Genomic DNA, 23,173 nt, shown 5'->3' on the forward strand with positions numbered 1-23,173 from the left:
TATACACAGATGACACTGCACTGAACGCGCTGTAAAGACTCCTCCCTCTCCTGGCCATGTGAGCCTCAGGAAGTCCTATTCCCTCCCACTCATGCTTATGGTGGGGAGAAGGAAGCAGGAAGATTCCTCTGAAGACACAAAGGCCAGGAGGAGATGCAGCCCTCCAAGGCAAGGAAGAGAAGTGAAACAGGGCAGGAATTCAGAGGAAAGGACTGGGCACCCCTTGGGGCTCTGCCTTCTACATGAAGCCGTTGCTGAACTGACCTCCTCCCTGGCCGTGTCACAAGCTCTCCCTCTGCCAGCCCAGCCTGGCTGAAGCCCAGAGGTGTAAGTTCTGTCTGAGGACCAGCCAGGCGAAGTCCCAGAGCAAAATGCTGCTCTCTGGCCGGCTTACTGCCTCTGCCAGTTCCCCGCCAGCCCCTCCAGCTTGCTCTGCTGGAGGCAGCAGGAAAAGCAGAGGTCCCAGGGGCCCTCCCACCATCCAGGCAGAGGGTCAGACTGATGCTCCACACTGCCCCGTCTCCGCCCCCTCCAGGAAGCAGAGGCCAAACTCAGGGGAAATAGGAACACACTGTCCTTTATTTGTGTTTCTCAGAATACTGTACAAAGGGAGTAAAAATCCTATTCACACTTTGCTTAGAAAGATTTTGAGGTCAAAGTTCCTTATGATACGTGGGGCGGGGGTTGGGGGGACCAGGATGCAGAAAACAGGGCCAGTGACGCCACCACCGCCGCTGCCACCGCTCCCTCAGCGCCCTGGCACCCACACCTTCTCAGAATTAACACGGACCCCAGTCAGGCTGGGGAGGGGAGAAGGCGGCTCCTTCCCGCCCCTGCAGGTCACTCCCTGCGCCTGCCGCTGTCCCGCTTGAGAGGGACCATGCGGGACTCTGAAGCCCACCAAACCCCTTTGGAGGTGGCCTGATGGCCCCAAAGGTGCATGCCACACGAGAGGCCCCGCCCCAGCGCAGTCTGCACAAGGAGGTTACCGGGTGAAGGGCTGCAGAAGGGCCCCACCATTCATCATGTCTGTCCCATGTCCCCGCGGCCCTCACACCACTGCAGAGACGAGCGTCAAACTGGACCTGTGCTTACGATGACGCACAGGCCCCTTCCACCCATCTCCACCCCCTCATGCCAACCCAGGAGCTTCAAACCCATAGCAGCCTCCCTTCCCATTACCCCCACCATGCTGTGGGTAAGTGACCCTCCAAGACTGCCCCCTTCCCTGACCACTTCCCAAAGAATGAGGTTGGGTCTGTTCCCCCCCCACCCCACCCCGCACCTTACACGAACCCCCGCTGCTCTGCGGCCCCGTTGTTTTCAGTCTCAATTCACCCTCCCCACCCCTGCCCCCAGCCCCCTCCCCACCTCCACCAGGGCCAGAATGCTGCAGCCCTGGCCCCCCACCTCTGGGACCAGGCCATGCACACTCAGCCCCATCCCCCCACATCTCCTTACCCTCCCCACCCGCACCTAGTACCCCGGGGGGTGCTGTACGGGAGCTGTCTGACTTGAATTAGACAATTCTCTACCCAGAGGGATGAGGCACTCTCACACAACTGCTTTCGTATATATAAGCACACACTAAGTGTCATCCTAAAGACTTAAGAATTAAAGTGAAACAAACTAGAAGCTGTACCGTTCCCTCTGCCCTGCTCACGGGGGTTAAAGTGCTTTAGCAGGCCAAGGAGGCGCGAGCGAGCAGGGGGCTTCCCTGGCCTCTCGTCCGAACCTCATAGGTCTGTGTTCAGCCCAGGAGCCCAGCCCATTCCAGGAGCACCCCCATGAGGCAAAAGGAAAAGATCAAAAGAATCAGGAGGGGTCAGAGCCCCGGCGGGGGGGGGGGGGCCCACCCCAAACTACTTCAAGTCTGCTACTGGGGGAAGTGAGGGGGAAACTAGGGCCCAGAGGCTCAACCCCCAGCTCCGGCGGTACCCGGCGGCTCCTTCTGTCTTCAGCGTCACAGCACAGGCTTCTACCCCTCCCCTGCCATCCCACGCAGGAGAAGGGGCTGCACCCTCAGTACTTATTGATTCCAAAAATCCGGACTCCATGGAGCTGCGGCAGCTTGGGGATGAGCACGCTCATCAAGGACACAGTGTTGAGGATGAAATGGATCTGGTCGTACTTGGTGTAGAAGCTGGTGAGGAAGTACCTGGGTGGGGAAGGTTGGGGGCAGGTATAAGACGCTGTTTGGAAGACGCCTTTCTCCCTCACTCCCTGGTCGGGGGAGGCAGATTCCTGACAGCCGAGGAGTTATGGGAAAGACCCCCCCAGAACAGAAGTAGGGTGGCAAGATCTGCGCAGCTAAGGAAGCTCCTGCTGACCCAGTCCCCTTGCTCTACCCCAAGCCCATGGGCCAAACTCACTGGCAGGAAGGAAGCCCAAACCGAGGAAAGACAGGACCAGGGAGGCACAGCCTGAGCCCAGTGTAAGACCCAGGCGCACCCCAACCTTCCTTCCTTTGCTCATTCCTGTGTCAAGAGCCACAGCTGGCGAGGGGTTTAAGCCTTGCAGGGCCCCAGGGTCCCCCAGGCCTTGGCCTTCCTGCTGGCGTCCCCCTCTCCCTAAGGCACTCACAGCACGATGGGTGTGATGGTCAGGAATTTCCGAGATGCCGTGAACTGCACTCCATAGTCCATCTGCTCCCAGTGGGTTAGCAGCCTCGCCTTGCCCTGGTCTGGGGTCTCAAAGGGGGTCCCCTTCACCGTGTGCAGGAAGATGTACATGCCCTGGAGGGAGGGGCCTTTGTTAGAGGACGCAAAAGGCCGAAGGCCCTCCAGCTCAGCTCCTCCGCCCCAGTCACAGACGTGGGCTCCTGGTGACCTGGAGCCCCCTCTGCTGGGCAGGGGGATGCGGGCTGGAGGTCAGGTGGGAGGAGCTGGGAGCCTGGCCAGAAAATAAGGGGACCCACCGGGGGAGAGGGCAGGCCTGGCATGAGGAGAACTCCCGGGGAGGTGTCAGCCACAGAACCAGCATGGAGACGCCACCCCTCCAGCCCAGGGCTAGGCTCCCTGTGCCTGCCAGCTGGCAGGGGGCAAGCAGATGGGAAGGAACGAGACCCCTGCTTGCCCACCAAAAGAATAACAGGGAGCAAGCAGGTAGCGAGGGAGCAGAGAAGGGCAAGAGGAAAAGATGCTCTGAGATCCTAACTCGGGAAAGAGGCATTTCTGCCCCAGGCTAGGACCTGGGTCCTCTGGACTCTTTAGGGCCCTTAGTTCAGCTCTCCGTGGCCCATCTTCCAGGTCCACAAGTCACCCCATCCTAGAGGTGTGGACATATCTGCAGATTTTATTCCAATAAAGAGGAGTGGGGCAGAAAGAAGAGGGTGGGGTCTGGGCTCTGCTGACACATGCCGTCAGCAGGTCACCCTGACATCTGGCCCAGGTCTGGCGGGCTCCCATCCTCCCCGGCCCCACCAAAGGCAGGGAGCAACAGGTCCTCACCATGTTGTGGATGAGGTTGGTGAGGGTCCAGACGACGGGGACGCTCACAAAGGGAATGCTGAGCAGCACGACGTGGAGGAGCCCGATGGCCAGCACGTAGGACAGCCAGATGCCACGGCTGTTCATCACCCGCGTGTTGGGGTTCACCTCGCTGTGTGCTGTTCCCACATTCATCCTGCTGCCCCTCTCCTGCCACTGTTCTGCAAACAAGCAGCACAGGTGAGACAGGTCACACCACTTTCCCTGCCCTCTCACACCCTCCAAATCCTGCAGGGAAGGAGGCTCTGCTCTCCCCGAGAACTCCAAGCAGGTCTACCATTTTGATTCTCAAGCGAGGAGGCCAGAGAAAGTCCATGTAGACTTAACTCTATTCATTTCTCACTGCTGGGTTGGGATGAACACCAGGCTGCTCCGCACATAGTCCGATCAGGACAGTGCCCTTCCAGGCACTGGGACTGCCTGGGTGGATAGGTCGTCAAGAGGCATGGAGCCCCAGAGTCAAGAAACCACTGCCCATCCCGCAATCTCACCCTCCAGAGGGTCCCCTTCCCACGAAGCCCAGGGGAGGGGAGAAGAGGCCTGTGCCCTTAGAATCACTCGGCATAACCCCTGCTGGACTCCGTCTTGCTGAGGGTCTGATATAAGACACCTCCACCCCTGAGCCCCCCGCCCTCCTGTTACAAGGAATAAAAGGAGATGAGAACAGTCAGTAGTGGATAAAATATTTGGGGGGTCATTGCTTCTACCCATCTCCCCTAATTCTCCAATCCTGGGTATGACTGGCAGCGTAGAAAGAGAGGGAAAGGGAAGAAAAGAGAAAACACACTAGAGATGAACTTTGCCCAGACCTGGAAGCTGCCTTCTTGGTGACACAAAACAACCAGTCCAGACAGATGTTTTTTGGTTTTTTTTTTTCCGTCCAGATGTTTTATCCATTTGGCAGCCACTCAGGCTACCCCTCCTGATGCCACCAGTTTTGCTGCCAAACTTCCAGGGCCCTTTTCCCCACCAGAGGAGAGGCAAGGATAGAGAACACAGCCAACACCTACAGCTCCCACGGGTGGCTGGAGCCCACATCAACATACCTCTCCCAGGGACACAAAACCACACCTGTGGCCTCTCTCCTACCCCCCCCCCTTTTCTCTCTGCCCACCCATCGTCACCTGGGCCTCCTTTCCCAGCACCTGTTTCCAGGTGTAAGTTAGCACCATGCCTTCCCCTGCCCAGCTCTAAGGACAGAAGCCCTGCAGCAGGAGGAACCAGGAGGGCTGCCCTTGATGCCCATGAAACAATGCAGCCCAGCTGCATTCCTGGATGCAGGTAAGGAGGGGAACGAGCAGCCCCATGTCCAGAGCCAAGCTGTCCCCAGATCCCTGAGGGCCCTGTGACCAGCAGGAGGTGGGGACAGATGGCACCTTTGTACTGGCTCTCCTCCCTAGCTGAGGGAAGATCCTGCCTGATAAAGACCCTAAGGTCATCACCATGATGACAGCCCCATCTTTCCTGGGGATACAGATGAGGGCATCCTGGAAGTGCCCAGAAGGTCACCTCCCTCACCCTGCTGCAACAAACCCCCTCAGAATCGGTTGCCCTCTATCTCTGGCTAGGATCACAGAGTCTGCAAAGGAGCCGATTCTCAAGAATCAGTTCCCTACTTCCAGGATAATGGGAACAAGTTTCCTCCTTTCAGATGGCTCCAAGCTTAAAGACCTCAGGGGAAATGTGACCCACAACACACTTTCCCAACATACAAACACACGAGATGGCCCGGGGTGCATCCAAAAGTAGCGATGCTCCTGGGGCCCCCCAGCTCGACCCATCAGGCTGGATCCCTGGGCCTAAGAGAAACCCAAGGAGCTAGGAAACCAGGAGTGGCTCAGATGTTTACCTTCCCAGGGCCTTAGGGCTTCAGTTACCCTAACAGAGCTCCTGGGACACCTACTGCACAAAAGCCTCCACCTGGTGGACAGGGTGGTCGGGGACACTTGGCTAGGAAGTGAGGGCTCTGAAGGACTTCATTACTGACGAAGGAGAGAGAAAGAATTCCCCAAGTTGACCAGACACTGCTGCCCCTCCCCACTTCTCCCTAACCTAGACCCTCAAGGGTGTAGGAGTAGCTAGACCTCTAGCCCTCCCTAGTGTTTTGTCCAGGAGTGCTAAGAGCCTTGCTGAGTTCCAGATCATCCTACACTCCTTTCTGGCTGTATCAGGGCATCCAACGAAGCCTGATGAGTCTAGGAGGGGCCCAGACCTATGACTTAAATGACACCCTGGGAAGCTTCCTCCTGAAACCTGAACACTAAGTGCCCTGAGAACAAAACATCTCAGGAGCCCACCCCCGCAAAAGAGGCCCCCCCAAAAAAGAAAAAACAGAAGAGGTCAATAAACTAAGAAAAAGACTGGAAGCAAGAAGCACTCTTGAGACTTTTGTGTGACTAAGGGTACATATCACCACTGCTAGTGAAATAACCAACTCCCCTGGCCCAGAAGGGGAGAAATGGAGAGAAGAAGCTCTTGGAGAGAGAGTAGGCGCACAGCAGCTGAGCCTGAAAAGTTCTGCTGCCACCGCTGGCAGCGGGCAGGTGGCTGCCTGTGTCAGTCCCTGATGTGGTTTCACAACCTGCCTCAAACCAGAGCCTGCAGCAACTTTGTTCTGTTAACTACTTTCTTGCTGGTAACTCTTTCCTACTAATTCCCTCCCTTCCCCTCTGGCTCCGTATACAAATATCTCTGCCTAGCCAGTCTGTCAGACACCTAAACCGAGGCCACAGTGCCAGCAGCCAGGTGAGCGCTTCCTAATCTCTCCCCCAAGTAAGGGCAGCAAATCTTTCGCCTTCTGGGGTGAGGAGCACAAAGTCTGCAACCTGGACCCCAAAGGGGAATCCCTGGCAGCACGCCACAGTGCCATTTTCATTTCGCCCACCCCGCAACCCGCAGGGCCACAGTCGTTCACCTCGCAGCTCCGGCTCTGCCTCCCGGACTCGGGGTGGCGGTGGGAGTGGAAAAACAGCGAGTACAGGAGGGAACCCACACTAGCACGGGGAGAGGGTGAAGCGAGGAGGCGGAGTTTTCACTATTGTTGGGGTTTTCTGAGTGGGACTTCAAGCCGAAGTGGGGAGCCTCCGCTCCGTTCCCCAGCCTGGGACCTCGCACTCGGAGCCTGGCCCGGTCCGGAGCCCCACCCCCACCCCCACGCGTTCACCCAGCCCTGGAAGCGAACAAACCTTTATCCCCGAAGCCCAGCCTCTCCCCGCCCCCCACCCCCAGACCGAGCACTCCTCCTCTACGCCCCATCCCGGGCCTCCGCCCGCACTTTCCCCTTTGGGCATCCCTTCGACTGATGCACGCCCCCCCCCGCCCCCCGCTCGGCTGACGCACCCCCTCCACCTCCGCTCACCCTGTCCCGGTCCCCTCCAGCCACGGGCGCCTCCCCAGCAGCCCCCACCTCCTTTCCCGTCCCGCCTCTAGCCCCAGGAGGCTCCCGGTTTGGCCACTCCGAAGCCGCCCGTCCGAACTCACCGTGCGCGGCCAGAGCTCGAGGCCCGGGAGGGGTGCCCGGGGGCGAGGGCCGCTGCTGCTCCAGCAGCTGTAATAAGCCGCGGCGGCAGCCACCCCGCTGGCAGCTCCGGCCGAATCAACGACCCGCGCCGGCCCCCGTTACGTCACCGCCCAGCGCCGGCCCGCCCGCCGCCTCCTGGGAGTTGTAGTTTTTTTTTTTTTTTTAACCCCTGCTCCAGCCCAGGCCTCGCTGGGGCCGCACGGAGCTTTCAATAGCAAGAGAAACAAAGATCAGATGGTATCGCTTTGGCTCAGGGCAATGCCTGTTTCGGCGTCTGCGCGCTGCTTGTGGGGTTTACTCTTGCCCGATTTTGCTGGCGAGGAAACTTGGAGTTTTAAGTAGCTTGCCACAGCCGCCGGCTGGGTCCCCCCAGAAATTCTGACCTCAAGTCAAAGTTTTTCATCTACACCTCGCTGCCTCTGCCCTGGCCCTCCAGAAATCAACTGGCTCAGCCGGTGCTGGGCACTCCTGGAAGCGGGTTTTTCACAACGTTGCTTAGGATGAGAGTCTGCAGGGCAGAGAACGCAGTCCACAGCCTGTCTGCTCCTCAGTTACACCTGACCCAGGCTGGCCTGGGCCAGGTCACATCCTCGGCCTCCCCACATTAGAAGTTGGAAGAGGACTTGGGAAGACGACCTGATGAATAGCCAAGACCCTGAGTCCCGGCCCCTGGTCAGCTGTTTGGCTTTGGGTGGGAGGCTCTCAGATCTGCACTTTTCACCTCTGCATGCTCTAAAGGCAAGGGCACAGATTTTCCTGTCAGGTAGACTTAGCAGGCACTGCTTCACCAGCAGTGTCACCCTGGGCAAATAACTTGTCTTAATCTCCAATTCCATACCTGTGAAAACCTACCTCTGAGGTTGTGGGAATTCAGAAGAATGTATGTATAGCAGCTGTTGCGTGGTAGGAAGCTGTTGCTCTAGGAGGTTGAACTAAACGACTCTTGAGGTCTCCTGGGTCACTCCCACTCTCCATGTCACCAAGAGTGCCTTGTTTGAGGAGTTTCCAATCCCCTGACCCAGGTTCTAAGTCCACTCTATGCACAACAGGGCTGGAATAGCAGGGTCAGGTGATGTCATGACACACCAATCTGACTGGCTGTAAACACACACTGAAGGTGAGGGGACAAAAAGGAGAATGCTGGCCCAGCGAACCTGGGGAGCACTCCTCTGGTGACCTCACCCACCCCTCCCCAAGGGGGCTTCCAGGGAACAGCTGTCACAAAGCAGGAGTGGGGCCCCCAGAGGCACCTAGTGGGCACCAAGCAGGTGGATATCTGAACCACTCAGAGCAGAACAGGCAGCTTCTCGAATATTTCCAGGGCCAGTAGCCCAGGAGCACTCAGCCCAAGACCTAAATGGTCACCCCAGAGTCTGAAAAATTTTTGCTGTGTCTTACAGAAGTTCCTACTGGTAGGGAGAGGCCCCTTTCCTTACAGTCAGCCTTGTGAAGAAATAAGCAAAAACTGAGTGTTATCCTTTCCTTAGAAGCCTCCCCGGTATTGAGGTAAAAAAAAAAAAAAACTCTTGGGCTTCCCTGGTGGCGCAGTGGTTGAGAGTTTGCCTACCGATGTAGCAGACACGGGTTCGTGCCCCGGTCCAGGAAGATCCCACATGCCACGGAGCGGCTGGGCCTGTGAGCCATGGCCGCTGAGCCTGCGTGTCCGGAGCCTGTGCTCTGCAACGGCAGAGGCCACAATAGTGAGGCCCGCGTACAGCAAAAAAAAAAAAAAAAAAGTCTCTTATTTTTCCCAAAGTGAGCCTACTTGTCTCCTTCGACTTTTCTCTGGGATTCTTCCGTCTTCCCCGAAGTTGATCAAGCTCTCTGATCTTTGCCAGTTTCCTCACTGTCTGTGAAGTTCAGTGACCCAGACTGGATCCGTGTCTCAAATGAGGGTCTGACTAATGCATAGTCTTAACAGAGAGATTATTGGACATGCCATGCCCTATTAATAGCTCCTGTTATCAAGGGGTTGTTGTTTTTTATCTTTCACAACAGGAATGAACAGAGTACTGACTCACTCTAGGTTTGTGGTAAATTGTGGATCACTTTCTGCTTAATTTAGCCTGAGTCCCTGTCATCATCTTTCTCCTCTAGCTCTCTGCCTTCATAATTATCATGTCTTCACCAAACATCCTTCAGCCTTGAATAGGCCTAAGTACTTAGAATGAGTGACAGCACTCTTGTGTGGTGCTGGGCATGCATAACCCCTTGGACAGACACTTGGTGATCTGTGCCAAGAGGCTGAACGATTGTTCAGGCCTCAGAGCCATGATTCCATTTCTGGTAGCATATTCTAAGGAAGTACGTACCATGCACTATGTGTGAAGATCTTTATTCCAGCGTTAGTTATAACAATGGAAAACTGAAAGCAACCCAAATGCCCAAGAAAAAATTAATCGTACTATATCCATTGGGTGACATAGTAGGAAGCCATATAATAAGCAGTATAGGAAAATGTTTGCTAAGTTAGATGAAAAGATCAGGATACAAAATAGCATGAGCTGGGAGTTCCCTGGCGGCCCAGTGTTTAGGACTTGGGGCTGTCACTGCCATGGGCCCGGGTTCAATCCCTGGTCAGGGAACTAAGATCCCACAAACCCTGCCCCACAGCACGGCCAAAAAAATATATATGTATATAGCCTGTGCATTCTCCAGGGATGCAGTCAGCAAAACAAACACAATTCCCTCATTAACAAATAAATTGGAAGAAAAAAAGGAAAGGGAGAGACTTACACTTAAAAGAAATTAAGCAATCTGTCAACCAAAAGCCTTATCTGGGTCCTCATTCAAGCAAACCAACTTTTAAAAATATATATATTTTATTAAATTATTGAGGAAATTTGAATACTAACTATTCAAATTGATGATCTTAATGAAATATACATTTTAAGGCATGATATGGTACTGTGGTAATTTTTTCAATAAAAAACCTCAGGCTTCCCTGGTGGCGTAGTGGTTAAGAGTCCGCCTGCCAGTGCAGGGGACACGGGTTTGAGCCCTGGTCCGGGAAGATCCCACATGCCGCGGAGCAACTAAGCCCGTGAGCCACAACTACTGAGTCCGCGAGCCACAGCTACTGAGCCCGCGTGCCACACTACTGAAGCCCCTGTGCTTAGAGCCCGTGCTCCGCAACAAGGGAAGCCACCACGATGAGCAGCCTGCGCACCACAACGAAGAGCAGCGCCCGCTCGCCACAACTGGAGAGAGCCTGCGCACAGCAGCAAAGACCCAATGCAGTCAAAAATAAAATAAATACATTAAAAATAATAATAATAAAATAAATAACCTCCTTATCTTTCGGAGATAAATACTAAAATATGTGTGGATGAAATGATATGATGACTGGATTTACTTCAAAATCATCGGGGCTGGGGATGGGGGAAGGGATTAAAAGAAACAAGTTGGGCCATGAGGTGATAATTATTGAAACTGGGGGAGGGGAACATGAGATTCTGTTTGAAATTGTCCATAATAAGTTTTTATAAACCTGCATATGCATTAACGATTATGATGAGACAAAATAGAGTAACACTGGTAAGATCCTGGCCCCAGACTGCCAGGGTTCAACTCCCATCTCCTGTAGTTACCAGCTGTGTGACCTTAGGCAAGTCACCGAACCTCTCTGTGCTGCAGTTCCTAAAAATGAAGGATGTTGATGATCATGGTGATACCCACCTCATGTTGTTGTGAAGATTAAACGGGTCATTAAGTGTGAAGCATTTAGAACAATTCCTGGCACATAGTGAGTACTCTATATATGTATCAACGTTTGTTAATCCGTTCCACATTTGAGTGATATTTGAGCATCTACTTTACTAGGCTGTGGAAATTCAATAAAATAAAAACAGATCTTGTGTTAGGATGGAGGGTTTGGGGGTGATCTTTTTCATTCTCTAGTTTCAAACTTTGTGTAATGTGAGATTATTCGTTTTAAATTTTTTATGAAAACTGTTTGTGTTTTTAAAACAGAGTGAGTCACCTTTGCAGGCTCTCCCAGCCCTCTGGGAGCTCCTTAGTCTGCTCAAGTAGACGTGTTCCCAGCCTTGGGGTATTTCCATCTGGCAGGGTGGTGTGGCCTCTGCTTGCCATAGATACACTGTGTGGGCCAAGATAGCAAACACGGGCAGGGTAATAAGCTGGGAGTACATTCCTGGGGTGATGGTAGTGGTGGGAGGTGAGGAGGTGGGGCATCAAGAAACAGAGCCCCTTCTTCTGACCCCTGGGGGAATGAATGGCACCCCTCCATTCTTACCACCTCCTACTCCGCTCCAATTCACTCTTGCTACCCTCCGGCTCCCCCCCACCTCACCTCCCCCCTTCCCAAAGGGGAGGTTTTGAGGTCACACCCAGAGCAAGTGCGACGAAGCAAGGAGCTGTTTATTTCGTTGGCAGTTGTTTTTATTTGGGTGGGGGTACCATGGGCGTGCAGTGGCAGCGGAAGGGAGGGGGCAGTGATTCTGAGCAGACAGAGCACTGAGAGCTACCAAGCTGATGAGAAACAGGAGGAGGTGCCGGGACGGGCAGCATCGCCAGTGGGCACTCCGCTCTCCTCCCCTCGCCCAGCCCTGTGGTTAGCTATTTTGGGCTGCAGAGGGAAAGAGTCAAGCCTGCCAGGGCCTCCAGGGCCAGAGCCAAGGCCAGAGAACCAGAACCTCCCTCTGGGAACCAAGAGCAGCCTGTTCTTTAGGAACCCCTCAATCTGCATATTCTCTGTTACAGACAATTGAGATTTTCTCTCATGAAATAAAAACAGTTTAGAAAACTGTAAATATTACAGATCAAAAGGGCAATGGATATAAAAACAGTAGCTTCAGGAAAAGTTCCCCTCACATCCTTCCAGTCGCATTACTACCCTTAGCAGGCCTCACCTCTTTAGAAATTCTGGGCGGTCACTGCCCCAGATCAGCTTCCTCCTCTTCCTAACACTGCTCCTCCTTCAGTGACAATCACAGCCAACATTATGAGCGTTTGCTGTGTTCCAGGCACTGGGCAAAGGCTTTTACGTACATAAGCTCTCTTAATCTTTAAAACGGCCCTGCAAAGTAAGTACTTTTATTATCTCCACTTTACAAATGAGGAAACTGCCGTACAGTGAGTTTAAATATTTTGCCGAGGGTCACACAACTAGGAGTGGCATTTCTCCCAAAAGTCAATCCTGGACACAAACACTCCTCCAACCACGAGTCCCTCATGTTTCCACAGGTGCCTCGTAAAGACTTCTCTCCTGGGCTTCCCTGGTGGCGCAGTGGTTGAGAATCTGCCTGCCAATGCAGGGGGCACGGGTTCGAGCCCTGGTCTGGGAGAATCCCACATGCCGCGGAGCAACTGGGCCCGTGAGCCACAACTAGTGAGCCTGCGCGTCTGGAACCTGGGCTCCGCAACAAGAGAGGCCGCGATAGTGAGAGGCCCGCGCACCGCGATCAAGAGTGGCCCCCGCTTGCCACAACTAGAGAAAGCCCTTGCGCAGAAACGAAGACCCAACACAGTCAACAATAAAAAAATAAGTAAATAAATAAATAATATTAAAAAAAAAAGAGACTTCTCTCCTACACTGAGGGTGCTGTATTTAAGTTACCTGTTACACATCCGCTTCCCCTGGAGGCTGCCTGCTTCAGATTTCTTACTCATATTTGCATTTCCTGCATATACTGAGTCCTCAGTGAACATTAGCTGAGGGAGGTAATAGACCCATACATCCCAAACTACAGTCACACCAAGCCCCTAGCCATTCTCAGAACACACCTTACTCTTTCTTGCTCCTGTCTCAGCCTACAATGCCTTTGTCCATCTGGTAGACTCCTACTTGTCCCGCAAGGCCACCCCTCACCTGTCACCTTCTCTGTGAAGCCTTCCCCAACTGTCCAAACAGAATCCACTGCTTCTCCTCTAGGCTCCTCCGACGCCTGCAAACACCTCAACTAGAGCCCACCCTAGGCTCTCAGGGGGCTGTGTTTGTGCTCACATCCATCTTCACCATTGTCTGGGGGCTGTTCTACTTCTCTCTGCATCCCCAAGGCCTAAGAAGCCCAGAAGGTGTGCGTTGAACAAATGAGAGAGTACATCGGAGGATGGGAGCAGGAGGTGTATACACCCTTGTCAGTTTCCGCAAGGAACAGGAATGGCAGAGGCCTTTGCTGCCCCTCCAGCCCACACTGCCTAGGAGACTGGCGTTAGATGGGTCCCTGGCTGACATGATGGGTAAAGTAGCCAGCCCTCCTGCTTTCCTTTTGACCCCCCTCTACCCATGCTGGATCTGGGAGCTTCCAACGTCAGGCAGATAGGGTCCTAGAAGCCTGCTGAACTTCCTTCCAAGGTCACATCTTTGGGGCATGGAGTTACTCCCCTTGGAGGAAGGAGTTGTGACTCAGTCGGCCCAGGGTGGGGGCCTGAAGGACCTACTTTCTGGGACCCTGAACTTGGGAGCCAGGCCCTGACGTGCCTCAGCCTCTTCCCTGTCCCACCATCATAGACACATTGAACATCAGGCTGGCAGGGATCTCAGAGGCCATGAGGTCCAGAGAACCGAAGGCCCAAGGGGATTGGGAAGGGATGTGCCCAGTGGCACAAATGTCTGATGATCTTGGGCTCCTCCAGACATAGCTCCTTCAGTCCCATGCTCTGGTGTCCACCCAGGCCCTCATCACCTCCCACCTGGACTGTTGCAGTAACTGGTCTCTCTTCCACCAATACATCCCTCACACAGCCAGCAACGTGATCCAAATATCAAAGGTAATTTTAAAACCCTTCCATCGAGCTTCCCTGGTGGCGCAGAGCCCGTGCTCTGCAACGGGAGAAGCCACTGCAGTGAGAAGCCTGCACGCAGCAACAAAGACCCAATGCAGTCAAAAATAAATAAATAAATTTATTAAAAAAAAATAACCATCAATCCATCAGCCATAGAACCAAGTCCTAAATCTTACCTGGTGTATGAGACCACAGGGATCTGGTCCCTTTCCACTTTAACTGCAGCCTTTGACACCACCCCTTCTGCTCTACTGTCTAGGAGAAGCCAAGCCTTCTCATGCTCCCTTGACCCTGCACATACTCTGCTGCTTCACCTGATGAACCGAGCCTTAAAGACCCAGCTCAAATGCTACTCCTCGGTAAAGCCTTCCCTAACATCCTGGAAAAGTTAGTGTATCAGGTAGGAATGCTCTCAGTTAAAAGCAACAGAAAACCCAAGCAAAGGAATTTTTGTGACCCTAGCTTGCCATCAGAATCTCTTAAGGATCTTTAAAAAGTCCCATCACTGTACACATGCCAGATCAATTTAATCAGAATCTCTGAGGTGGACCCAGGCATCCGTAATTTTCAAAACCTCCCACATTCGAATGTGCGGCCAAGTTGAGAAGCACTGAAAGAAGCAGGAGGTTATTTTTCTCACATGGTGAGTCCAGAGGTGGGCAGCTGCCTGTGTCGGTTGAGCGGCTCAGCAATATCCAGGCCGATGTCTCAGTGATACGCTTCACCTTTCCTTTCGGCTTTGCTGCCTCGAGGTCACAAAAGACTGTAGTTGACCCTTCATGTTCAAAGCCTGAAGAAAGCTGTACAGAGAAGGGGAGGGCCCAAACCACCCTCTTTTATGAGCAAATCAAAGACTGTCCTAGAAACCCCTTTAGCAGACTTCTGTTTAGACGTCATTGATCACAGTGGACCACGCCCAGCTGCCAAGGTGTCTGGGAAAGTGGACGAGATTTCTGACAAACTGAGAGGACCAGTCAGCTCTGTCATGAGGGTCGGAGCACATCGCTACTCCCAAAACACTGTGTGTTATCAAGGAAGGAGCTTAGGAATGGATACTGAAGGGTGGCAGAATACACCACTCCAGGGGCTTCCCTGGCTGTGCAGTGGTTAAGAAGCCGCCTGCCAATGCAGGGCACACGGGTTCGAGCCCTGGTCGGGGAAGATCCCATACCCCGCGGAGCAACTAAACCCGTGCGCTACAACTACTGCAAGCCCGTGCACCTAGAGCCCGTGCTCCACAACAAGAGAAGCCACTGCAGTGAGAAGCCCACGCGCAGCAACAAAGAGTAGCCCCCTCTCGCCGTAACTAGAGAAAAGCCCACGCGCAGCAACGAAGACCCAACACAGCCAAAAATAAAATAAATTTATAAAAACAAAATACACCACCTCAAAATATGCCACTTGGGCTTAAGGATTATTTTGAGCAGATGCAAGAAGAGCATTCTAATCTCCCCTTTTCTTCCAGAAAACGGGAGACCAAACCCCCATGTGAAAGATGCCCTCCCTGTATGGGAGAAAAGAAACGTTCTTCAATGGAGAATCAAAGCCAAGAGAATTCTGTACAAACAGGCCTTGTTAAAATAGCTTTTCCCTTCCTTTAAGCTCCCCGTATATTTTAGTCACTTCGCTACAATCACTGCTCTTTATTCAACGCAGTATAAAAGTATTAATGTTTTGCCACTTCCCTAGGTCTCCATTTCCTTATGAGGGCTCCCGTGTCATTAATATAAATTTTTTTTTTTAATTTTTAATTGAAGTATAGTTGATTTTTTTTTTTGGCCGCGCCACACACCTTGCAGCATCTTAGTTCCCCGACCAGGGATGGAACCCGGGGCCCCCTGCAGTGGAAACGCAGAGTCCTAACCACTGGACCGCCAGGGAAGCCCCATTGAAGTCAAGTTGATTTACAGTGTTTCAGGTGCACAGCAAAGTGAATCAGTTACACACACAGTAGGACTTTACAGTAGGACCTTGTTGTTTATCTTTTTTGTATATAGTAGTGCGTATCTGTTAATCCCAAATCCCCAATTTATCCCTCCCCCTCCAAGACATAGAAATGTGTACGCTTTTCTACTGTTCATCTGTTTTATGGTACTTTAATTCCCAAGCCCACCTGAAAAGCCCTAATTGGGTAGAGGTTAAAATGTCGCCCCCCCCACCTCCCCCGACAACACCAGCAGAGTCTGCCACAGTGACTTAACCTCTCTCTGGGCTTCACAGCTCTGGGCTTCACACATTGCTTCTGGCAGACATCACATTAAAGGCACCGTGCGGACATGTGTCCACACGTCCACGTCTCCCTCTAGACCGGCAGTTCTTTTTTTTTTATTCTTTCAAAATGGCCCCACACTGTTTTATTTCAGCCCTCAAACAACATAAAGAGGTAACAACTTCTGATGCCATGCAACTAACAATAAAGGAACAAAAAAATATTTTATTTTATTTTTTTATTGGAGTATAATTGCTTTACAATGTTGTGTTGGTTTCTGCTGTGAACAAAGTGAATCAGCTTTATGTATATATATATCCCCTCCCTCTTGGACCTCCCTCCTCCCATCCCACCCCTCTAGGTCATCACAGAACATCGAGCTGATCTCCTTGTGCTATACAGCAGTTTCCCACTAGCTATCTATTTTACACATGGTAGTGTATATATGTCAATGCTACTCCCTCAATTCATCCCACCCTCACCATCACCCCGTGTGTCCACAAGTCCGTTCTCTACATCTGCATCTCTTTTCCTGCCCCGCAAATAGGTTCGTCGGTACCATTTTTCTAGGTTCCACATCTATGCGTTAATAGACGATATTTGTTTTTCTCTTTCTGACTTACTGCACTCTGTATGACAGACTCTAGATTCATCCACATCGCTACAAATGACCCAACTTCGTTCCTTTCTATGGCTGAGTAATAAGGGAACGAAAAACATATTAAAAACACAGTCTTTGAAAGGCTGCTCACAGCAGTAGGTTGGCAGCAGTGGTAAGTATTTCTGGCCAATGGCTTCCAACAAGAGGGGTCTGAACGAACCCCCTCATCTCAGCAAAAGAGCTCCCACACTTTCCCTCGATAGTTTACACACTCTGCGTCACGAGTGCCACGCCACTACACTCACCAGACTTTTGGAGTTCACATCTTTAAACATGTTGTGCATAATCGCAACAAAAACTGAAAACAAAACTGGCAGAAAAGTAAACAAATCCAGTGTTTCCAGTAAGGCATCAGGGAATCACTGCTGGCTGCGCCCTTCATTTCACCAGTTTAAAGAAAAGTTTGATTTACGTCTCTCAGCAAACCCAATATTCAGAAGCTTAACCAGCAGCCTCAAGTTAAAAGTTTAAAAGACAGTCCTCCTTTCTTTTGGTAAATGGTTCATATACAACATGAAATCAAGTTCTACTTTATTAAAAAAAACTGAGTATTTTTAACAACAAAAATATATATGTTTGTTTGTATTTCTCTTTTTTAAAAAGACATTTAATAACAATAAGTCAGAGGACAGGATTTAACCTTCAACCCCCCCACCCTGCCAAGCTGTCTACATGGCACAGACACTTTAAGGCAAAGGCTCCTGGAGAGGCATGTCCGCTTCGGCGGTGGGATGGGGACGTGAGGGGAACACACTCTGCTCCTGCAGGGCCACTTTAGAAAGGCTTCTCCCTCATGTTCACCAAGCCGTCCTGCATCCCAAAGTAGACTCTCTCCGCCATGCTGATGAACAGGCCCGTGTCCACCGCACCTGGGATCATTTTGATAGCTGTGTTCCCTTCACTCCATTTGTGGACCCCGTCAAACTTCCAGTCCAGGATAAAATTCCCATTACAGTAAGTCCCCTACGTATGAACCTTCAAGTTGCGAACTTTCAAAGATGCGAACGTGCGTTCACATGTCCAATCACGCAAGTTAGTTCATGTGTCTGGCGTACCTTGTCACATGCGTGCATCCTCTGCAAGTTGTTGTGCTTTTGTGTACTTTACTGTACAGTGCTGTTGCTATGCAACATGAGGAGCTTACTAATGAAGACCTGGTGGAATTGGAGGCCCAGAGAAAGGACAAAGAGAGACAAGAGGAAGAAGTAACTGAAGAACCGAAGAGAGTCGGGATGCAAGAAATGGCAAGGGGATTTTCTTTATTTGAGGAGGCACTGTTAGTTATTGAAGCACAGGACCCGAATGTAGAAAGGTTCACGAAGGTTGCAGCTGCCGTTCAGGACGCAATCCAGTGCTACCATGTCATCTATGATGAGAAAAAAAGAGCTACTACCCAGACATCACGGATCATTTTTTCAAGAGGGTAGATAGAATTGAATCCAGCAAGGAATCAGAACCTGTGCCATCCACATTAGGCGTGAGTGAAATTGCAGCTCGCCCTCCGTCTCCTATCGTTGACGATCCTTCAACTCTACCATCTCCCACCTCCTCTCCCTCCTCCAGTCAGCAACTCTTCTTGCCTGTTCACTCGATGCAGCCCCGGTATGCCAGCTGTACTGTACTACTGTACTTTTCAAGGTACCGTACTGTAAGATTAAAAATGTTTTCTTTAATTTTTGTGTTTGTTTTTTATGTATTATTTGTATGAAAGTATTATAAACCTATTACAGTACAGTACTATAGAGCCGATTGTGTTCATTGGTACCTAGGCTAACTTTGTTGGACTTATGAACAACTTGGACATATGAATGCATTCTCAGAACGGAACTCGTTCATATGTAGGGGACTCACTGTTACCCATCACCAAGGGATCTGCCTTGTTGATGGCCATTCGAAGTTCAATCACGCCCCCAAACTTCTGGGTCACAGCTCGGCTCACTGGGAATAGGCCATCGGGATGACCTTGATGGGGGTTCCCCTTGTGCCACTGATTCCCTGAGGTTCTTTGAACCTTTCCTGAAATCGGTGATCGCGATGAAGCAACTGGCATTGCCAGCCACAATTTTCTCCTGAGTCAGGCAGCCTCTACTGCCCTTGATGAGATTGAGATCAACATCTACCTCATCGGCACCGTCGATGGTGAGGTCAGTCTCTGGGTGTCGGTCCAGGTCACCGAGAGTTCAGCCATACTGCAGGATGAGCTGACGGGCCTGGAAGGAAGTGGGAATACAGACGGGGTTCAGATTCTCTTGTTTCACCCTTTCAGCTATTTGCTGCACGGCGTGGACAACTGTAGAACCATTCCCAATTCCCAGCACTTGGTTATTCCTCACGTGGTTCTCCACCGCTGCACGGCCTGCCAGCTTCTTGGCCTCCTCAGCCTTGGACATGACGGAGGGGGCCAGGCAGATGCTGTTAGCGTCCGCGCCACCAGTACTTGTCTAGACCGGCAGTTCTTAACTCAGGATGCACGTTAGAAATACCTGGGGAGCTTTTTAAAATGCACCAGGGCCTAGACCCCACGCACAGAGATTTTAACAAAATTGGTACAGGTAAACCCAAGCATAACTAATTTTAGAAACTCCCCCAAGTGATTCTAATGTGCAGACTGGGTGAACCACTGGGTTAACCACAGCCATCTGAGACCCTCAGAACAGGGGCTGAATCTTGAGCACAGTACTACTTATAACATGGGGCTCACAGGAAACCCTCACTGAACGAATGGATGAATGAATGAATGGCAGGGAAGAACTTCTGCTCCAACCTTGTCAACCCCCAGTCTGCACTGTGCACCGTCCTGAGTGTGGTTCCTCCCTCCTCTCTGTTCTCCCTTCTCTACTGAGCACTGCACTTAACCACCCTCAGTGCACCACGTCCATGAGCCAGCTGGACCCTCCTAGGTGAGCAGACTTCCTACTTCTCCAGCAGCTGCTGTGCTGGAAACCCCAGTCCCACTCTTTCCTGGTAGCTGGCCTAGTCGGAGAAAGAGATAACTCACCTCTTGTGCCTTCGTTAAAGCCCCTGCCCAGCGTGACGTGAGAGCCGTGGGAGGGGTAGGCTTCCATGTGCTTCCTCTTCTGCTTTCAGGCCCAATCCCAAAATGGACTCCCAAGTATTCAGTGGCAGAGTGCCTGGCCTAACTAACAAGCAACCACAGACAAAATGTTCACTTCTCCTGTCCAGGTGTAAAAAGTGTGTCTTATCTGATTCCTTGGACAAACGGGAGTCTGAGAAATGACCCTGTTGATGTCACCAGAATGAGTCAGTGGTAAATACATGCCCACAGATAACATCATCCAGTATCCTACCCTCTGATTCTGGCTTCCATCACGCGTCTGAAATCGCTCGTCCAAAGGTCACCTACAGGGCCAGCTTCAGCGGCCTGCGACCTGTGCAGTCCCACAGGGCCTCACGCCCTGCATTCAGAAGGGCCCTGCACCTGGTTTTACGATGTGCTGTGGTTGCCGTCTTGAAATTCTTAACAGTTTTGAACAAAGGAGCCCCACATTTTCATTTTGCACTGGGCCCTCACTTCTGTTGTCCGATCCGGGTCACCCATAGTCTCTTACAAAATCCAGCAAGGTTTTCCTTCTCAGAAAGGTCTCCACAACGTATGACCTCAGGCTCCTTTGTGCAAATCTCTGTGACACCCAGTTTTCTGTTCCCTTCCTTTACATTAAAAAAGGGTGGTGTGATGGGGTGGCATGGCTGCACGTGATGGTAGGGATCAAAAGACCCTGGGGAATAAGTCGTACAAGCCCTCCTTGACTCCCGGGCCTGAAGGAGAGTTAACAGTACCAACTTGGGAGCTCAAGGCCCCAGCAAACTAAGAGAATCTCAGTCAGCTCCAATCCAGAACAGAAAATCAGCTTGAAAACTTGTAGATGACCATATTGGACTTCAGAAACCTTGAAGAACCCCTTCCAACTCCTTGAGGGGCCGTCTACCAACAGTGCAGAGAACTAACGCAGTGCCCCCTGCCAGGCAAGGAGGTCGGGTACCCTGCGAGGAGCCAGGAGATGAGGTCCTCTGCAGAGAGAGAGACAAGTTTTCCAAGGAAAAGGCTGAGGAAAGTTTGTTCACCATGGGAGACAGTGCACTGTAGGAGGGCAGAAGGGAGGTATGGAGCTGAAGGGAGATGAGTTCAGGAGACAGTGGATGTGAGAGGGGGCCCACCCCAGTTCTGCCCCCCAAGCCTGCCAAGCAGGGATCCCTCTGCTCAGACAGGCTCTGGGCAGAGGGCAGAGGTTCTAAGAGGCAGAGTTTCAGCCCCAGCTGGGAGAGGAAGGATGGAGGATAGCATGTCAAGGCCTCGGAAGGGGAGCCTGAGGCAGGGAATGGAATTGGGGCCCAGTCTTCCCAAGGCAGAGCTCATCAGGGTCCGGGATCTGCCCTCTCTTGGCATCGCCTGGCCAGGCCATGGCTCAGGTATCTGACACCTGGGGCCTGGAGTCATATGCCAGGAAACCCAACACTCTTGGGCCCCAGCCCCCAACTTCCAGCAGCTACAAGCGAGCGAGCAAGGCTTCTGGAGGAGGAAGCACGTCTCCAGAGCCGAGCAGCAGGGAGGCTACTTCCGGGGAGACGGCAGCACAGGAGAAGGCTCTCAACAGGGGTGAGAGGCTGGGAGGAGGAAGGAGAGGACAGGGGGGAAGAGTGGGGCAGAGAGGACAAAGCCGGGACGGGCAGAGGGGCGGACGTTCCAGGAGAAAGGGTGAATGGGTACAGGAGCTGGGGCCTGAATCACCTAGCCTAGCTGGACGCTGCAAAGCCCTGTTGCTGATCGGGCTCTCTGGGGCCTACCTGGCCCACCTGGCAGCCATCCAGGTAGGCTGGCAGGAAAAGCCTGTATTCCAATGAAGGAAATCAATACATGAGCAGAAGCAGACACTGAGAAGCCCCCAGACCCAGAATGACCAGTAGGGCTTTGGACCAAGAGACTTCATAGATTAGCCTTCCAGAATCAAAGAGACCCTAGAAGAGTCTCAGGCCCAGGGGACCCTCTACCCAAAGGGCCCAATAAGGAGTCTTGGACCCTAAAGAAGCAAAAAAGCCACGCAGGCCTGAGAGAGCTCCCAAAGGAGAGGCCCTGGCCCAAAAGGAATCCACAGGGGGACTTCAGGAAGAGAATGCTGGCCGTGGGAATGGAATTCTCTGGACTCATTCTTCATTTACGGGGCTTTTTCTTCCCCAGATCCTACTCCACTCCAGGACTATGCCAATCTGCGGCCATGCTCCCACCAGCTGGTCACCTCCTGTCCCTGCTGCTGGTGATAGGCACAGGGGGGACTGTGCCCAGCCCCCGGCTGTCTCCCCAGGGCTGCTACGTGGCAGAAGAAGCTGGGGAGCGGACATTCCGCTGCAGCCAGGCAGGCCTGAGGGCTGTGCCCACCGGCATCCCTAACGACACCCGCAAGCTCTACCTGGACGCCAACCGGCTGGCATCCGTGCCGGCTGGGGCCTTCCAGCACCTGCCTGTCCTGGAGGAGCTGGATCTATCCCATAATGTCCTTGCCCACGTCTCAGGGGCCGCTTTCCAGGGCCTGGCGGGCACGCTGCGCCACCTCGACCTCTCTGCCAACCAGCTGGCCTCGGTGCCCGTGGAGGCCTTTGCGGGGCTGCAGATCCAAGTGAACCTGTCTGCCAACCCGTGGCGCTGCGACTGTGCCCTGCAGGAGGTGCTTCGGCGGGTGAGGCTGGCACCAGGCACTGAGACGGGCATCGTCTGTGGCCCGGGAGCCCGATCAGACCTCGTGGGGCAGGAGTTCCTGCCGCTGGTCGAGGAGGAAGAGCTGTGTGGGACGGGGCGGGGCGGGGCCCGGCACAGCACCGACGTGGCCCTGCTGGTCACCATGGGGGGCTGGCTGGTGCTGGTGGTGGCTTATCTGGCCCAGTACGTGTGGGAGAACCGGGATGGGACCCGACGTCCCCTCAAGCGGGCCCCCGTGCCGCCTGTGCACTCTGAGGACTCCTCTACCTTCAGCACCGTGGTCTGATGACCAGGGCTACTCTTCCGACCCTGCACCCCACACCCCTGCTCCTATGCCCTCTCCTCTCCTCCCACCCCCTCTGCCTCCTGTGCAGCCCCTTCCCACCCCCCAATTCCACCTCCTTCCTCCTCTGTCTCCCCGAAACACCTGATCTCTCTCACTCCTCCAGCACCCCCCAATTCCACCTCCCTCCTCCTCTGTCTCCCCGGAACACCTGATCTCTCTCACTCCACCAGCACCATCTTTGGTGCCTGGGAGTTTTGATGCCGACGCTGGGTCTGGGTTGTGCTAGACTCAGAGACCCAGAGCTTCTGAGCCCACAGTGATGGGGGGACCCCAGAACAGAGAACGATGGTAGATGGTCACGTATGCCAACTTGGAGGTAGGAGCAGGCAGCTTGAGAGCGTGGCGGAGGTGATCTCAAAGGCTGCGCCGTATGGATGTTTGAACTGACTCCGCAAGAATGAGGGGGGCTTTGGGCAGAAGAGGGAGGCCCCCAGCTGAAAGATGGTGGACCAAGACGAAGAAGATGTAAAACTTTGAACGTCTGAGCAGCGG

General features: G+C 52.9%; 2 protein-coding genes and 1 pseudogene across 2 annotated transcripts; 1 reads left to right on the forward strand and 2 right to left on the reverse strand.

The window, feature by feature from the left end:
* Positions 1-557: 557 nt before the first annotated feature.
* ORMDL3 (ORMDL sphingolipid biosynthesis regulator 3) lies at positions 558-7,088 on the reverse strand. Its single transcript, XM_027094347.1, has 4 exons — positions 6,969-7,088; positions 3,450-3,649; positions 2,584-2,735; positions 558-2,158 (listed from the first exon to the last, which is right to left on the reverse strand). Exons 2-4 carry the CDS (start codon positions 3,621-3,623, stop codon positions 2,023-2,025), a joined length of 462 nt encoding a protein of 153 aa, XP_026950148.1. The 5' UTR covers positions 3,624-3,649; positions 6,969-7,088; the 3' UTR covers positions 558-2,022.
* A 4,673-nt stretch (positions 7,089-11,761) lies between these two features.
* Positions 11,762-19,030, reverse strand: LOC113613722 (ribose-5-phosphate isomerase-like; annotated as a pseudogene).
* Positions 19,031-21,726: 2,696 nt separating this feature from the next.
* On the forward strand, positions 21,727-22,621 carry LRRC3C (leucine rich repeat containing 3C). The gene has a single exon (XM_027094631.1). The coding sequence runs from the start codon at positions 21,755-21,757 to the stop codon at positions 22,619-22,621; it is 867 nt and encodes a 288-aa protein (XP_026950432.1). The 5' UTR covers positions 21,727-21,754.
* The last annotated feature ends 552 nt before the right edge of the window (positions 22,622-23,173 follow it).

Source organism: Aethalodelphis obliquidens, unplaced genomic scaffold (genome assembly GCF_003676395.1).
Source record: "Aethalodelphis obliquidens isolate GAN/ISIS:26980383/991018 unplaced genomic scaffold, ASM367639v1 scaffold89, whole genome shotgun sequence".
In the NCBI taxonomy this organism is placed as follows: Eukaryota; Metazoa; Chordata; class Mammalia; order Artiodactyla; family Delphinidae; genus Aethalodelphis; species Aethalodelphis obliquidens.

Bases quoted from the DNA above. Each gene is read 5' to 3' on its own strand.
- ORMDL3 (XM_027094347.1), bottom strand. From the start codon at position 3,623: ATGAATGTGGGAACAGCACACAGCGAGGTGAACCCCAACACGCGGGTG. The intron at 2,736-3,449 runs GTGAGGACCTGT...CCCTCCCTCCAG, and splicing joins CCAACCTCATCCACAACATG to GGCATGTACATCTTCCTGCA. The intron at 2,159-2,583 runs GTGAGTGCCTTA...TTCCCCACCCAG, and splicing joins ACCATCACACCCATCGTGCT to GTACTTCCTCACCAGCTTCT.
- LRRC3C (XM_027094631.1), top strand. From the start codon at position 21,755: ATGCTGGCCGTGGGAATGGAATTCTCTGGACTCATTCTTCATTTACGG.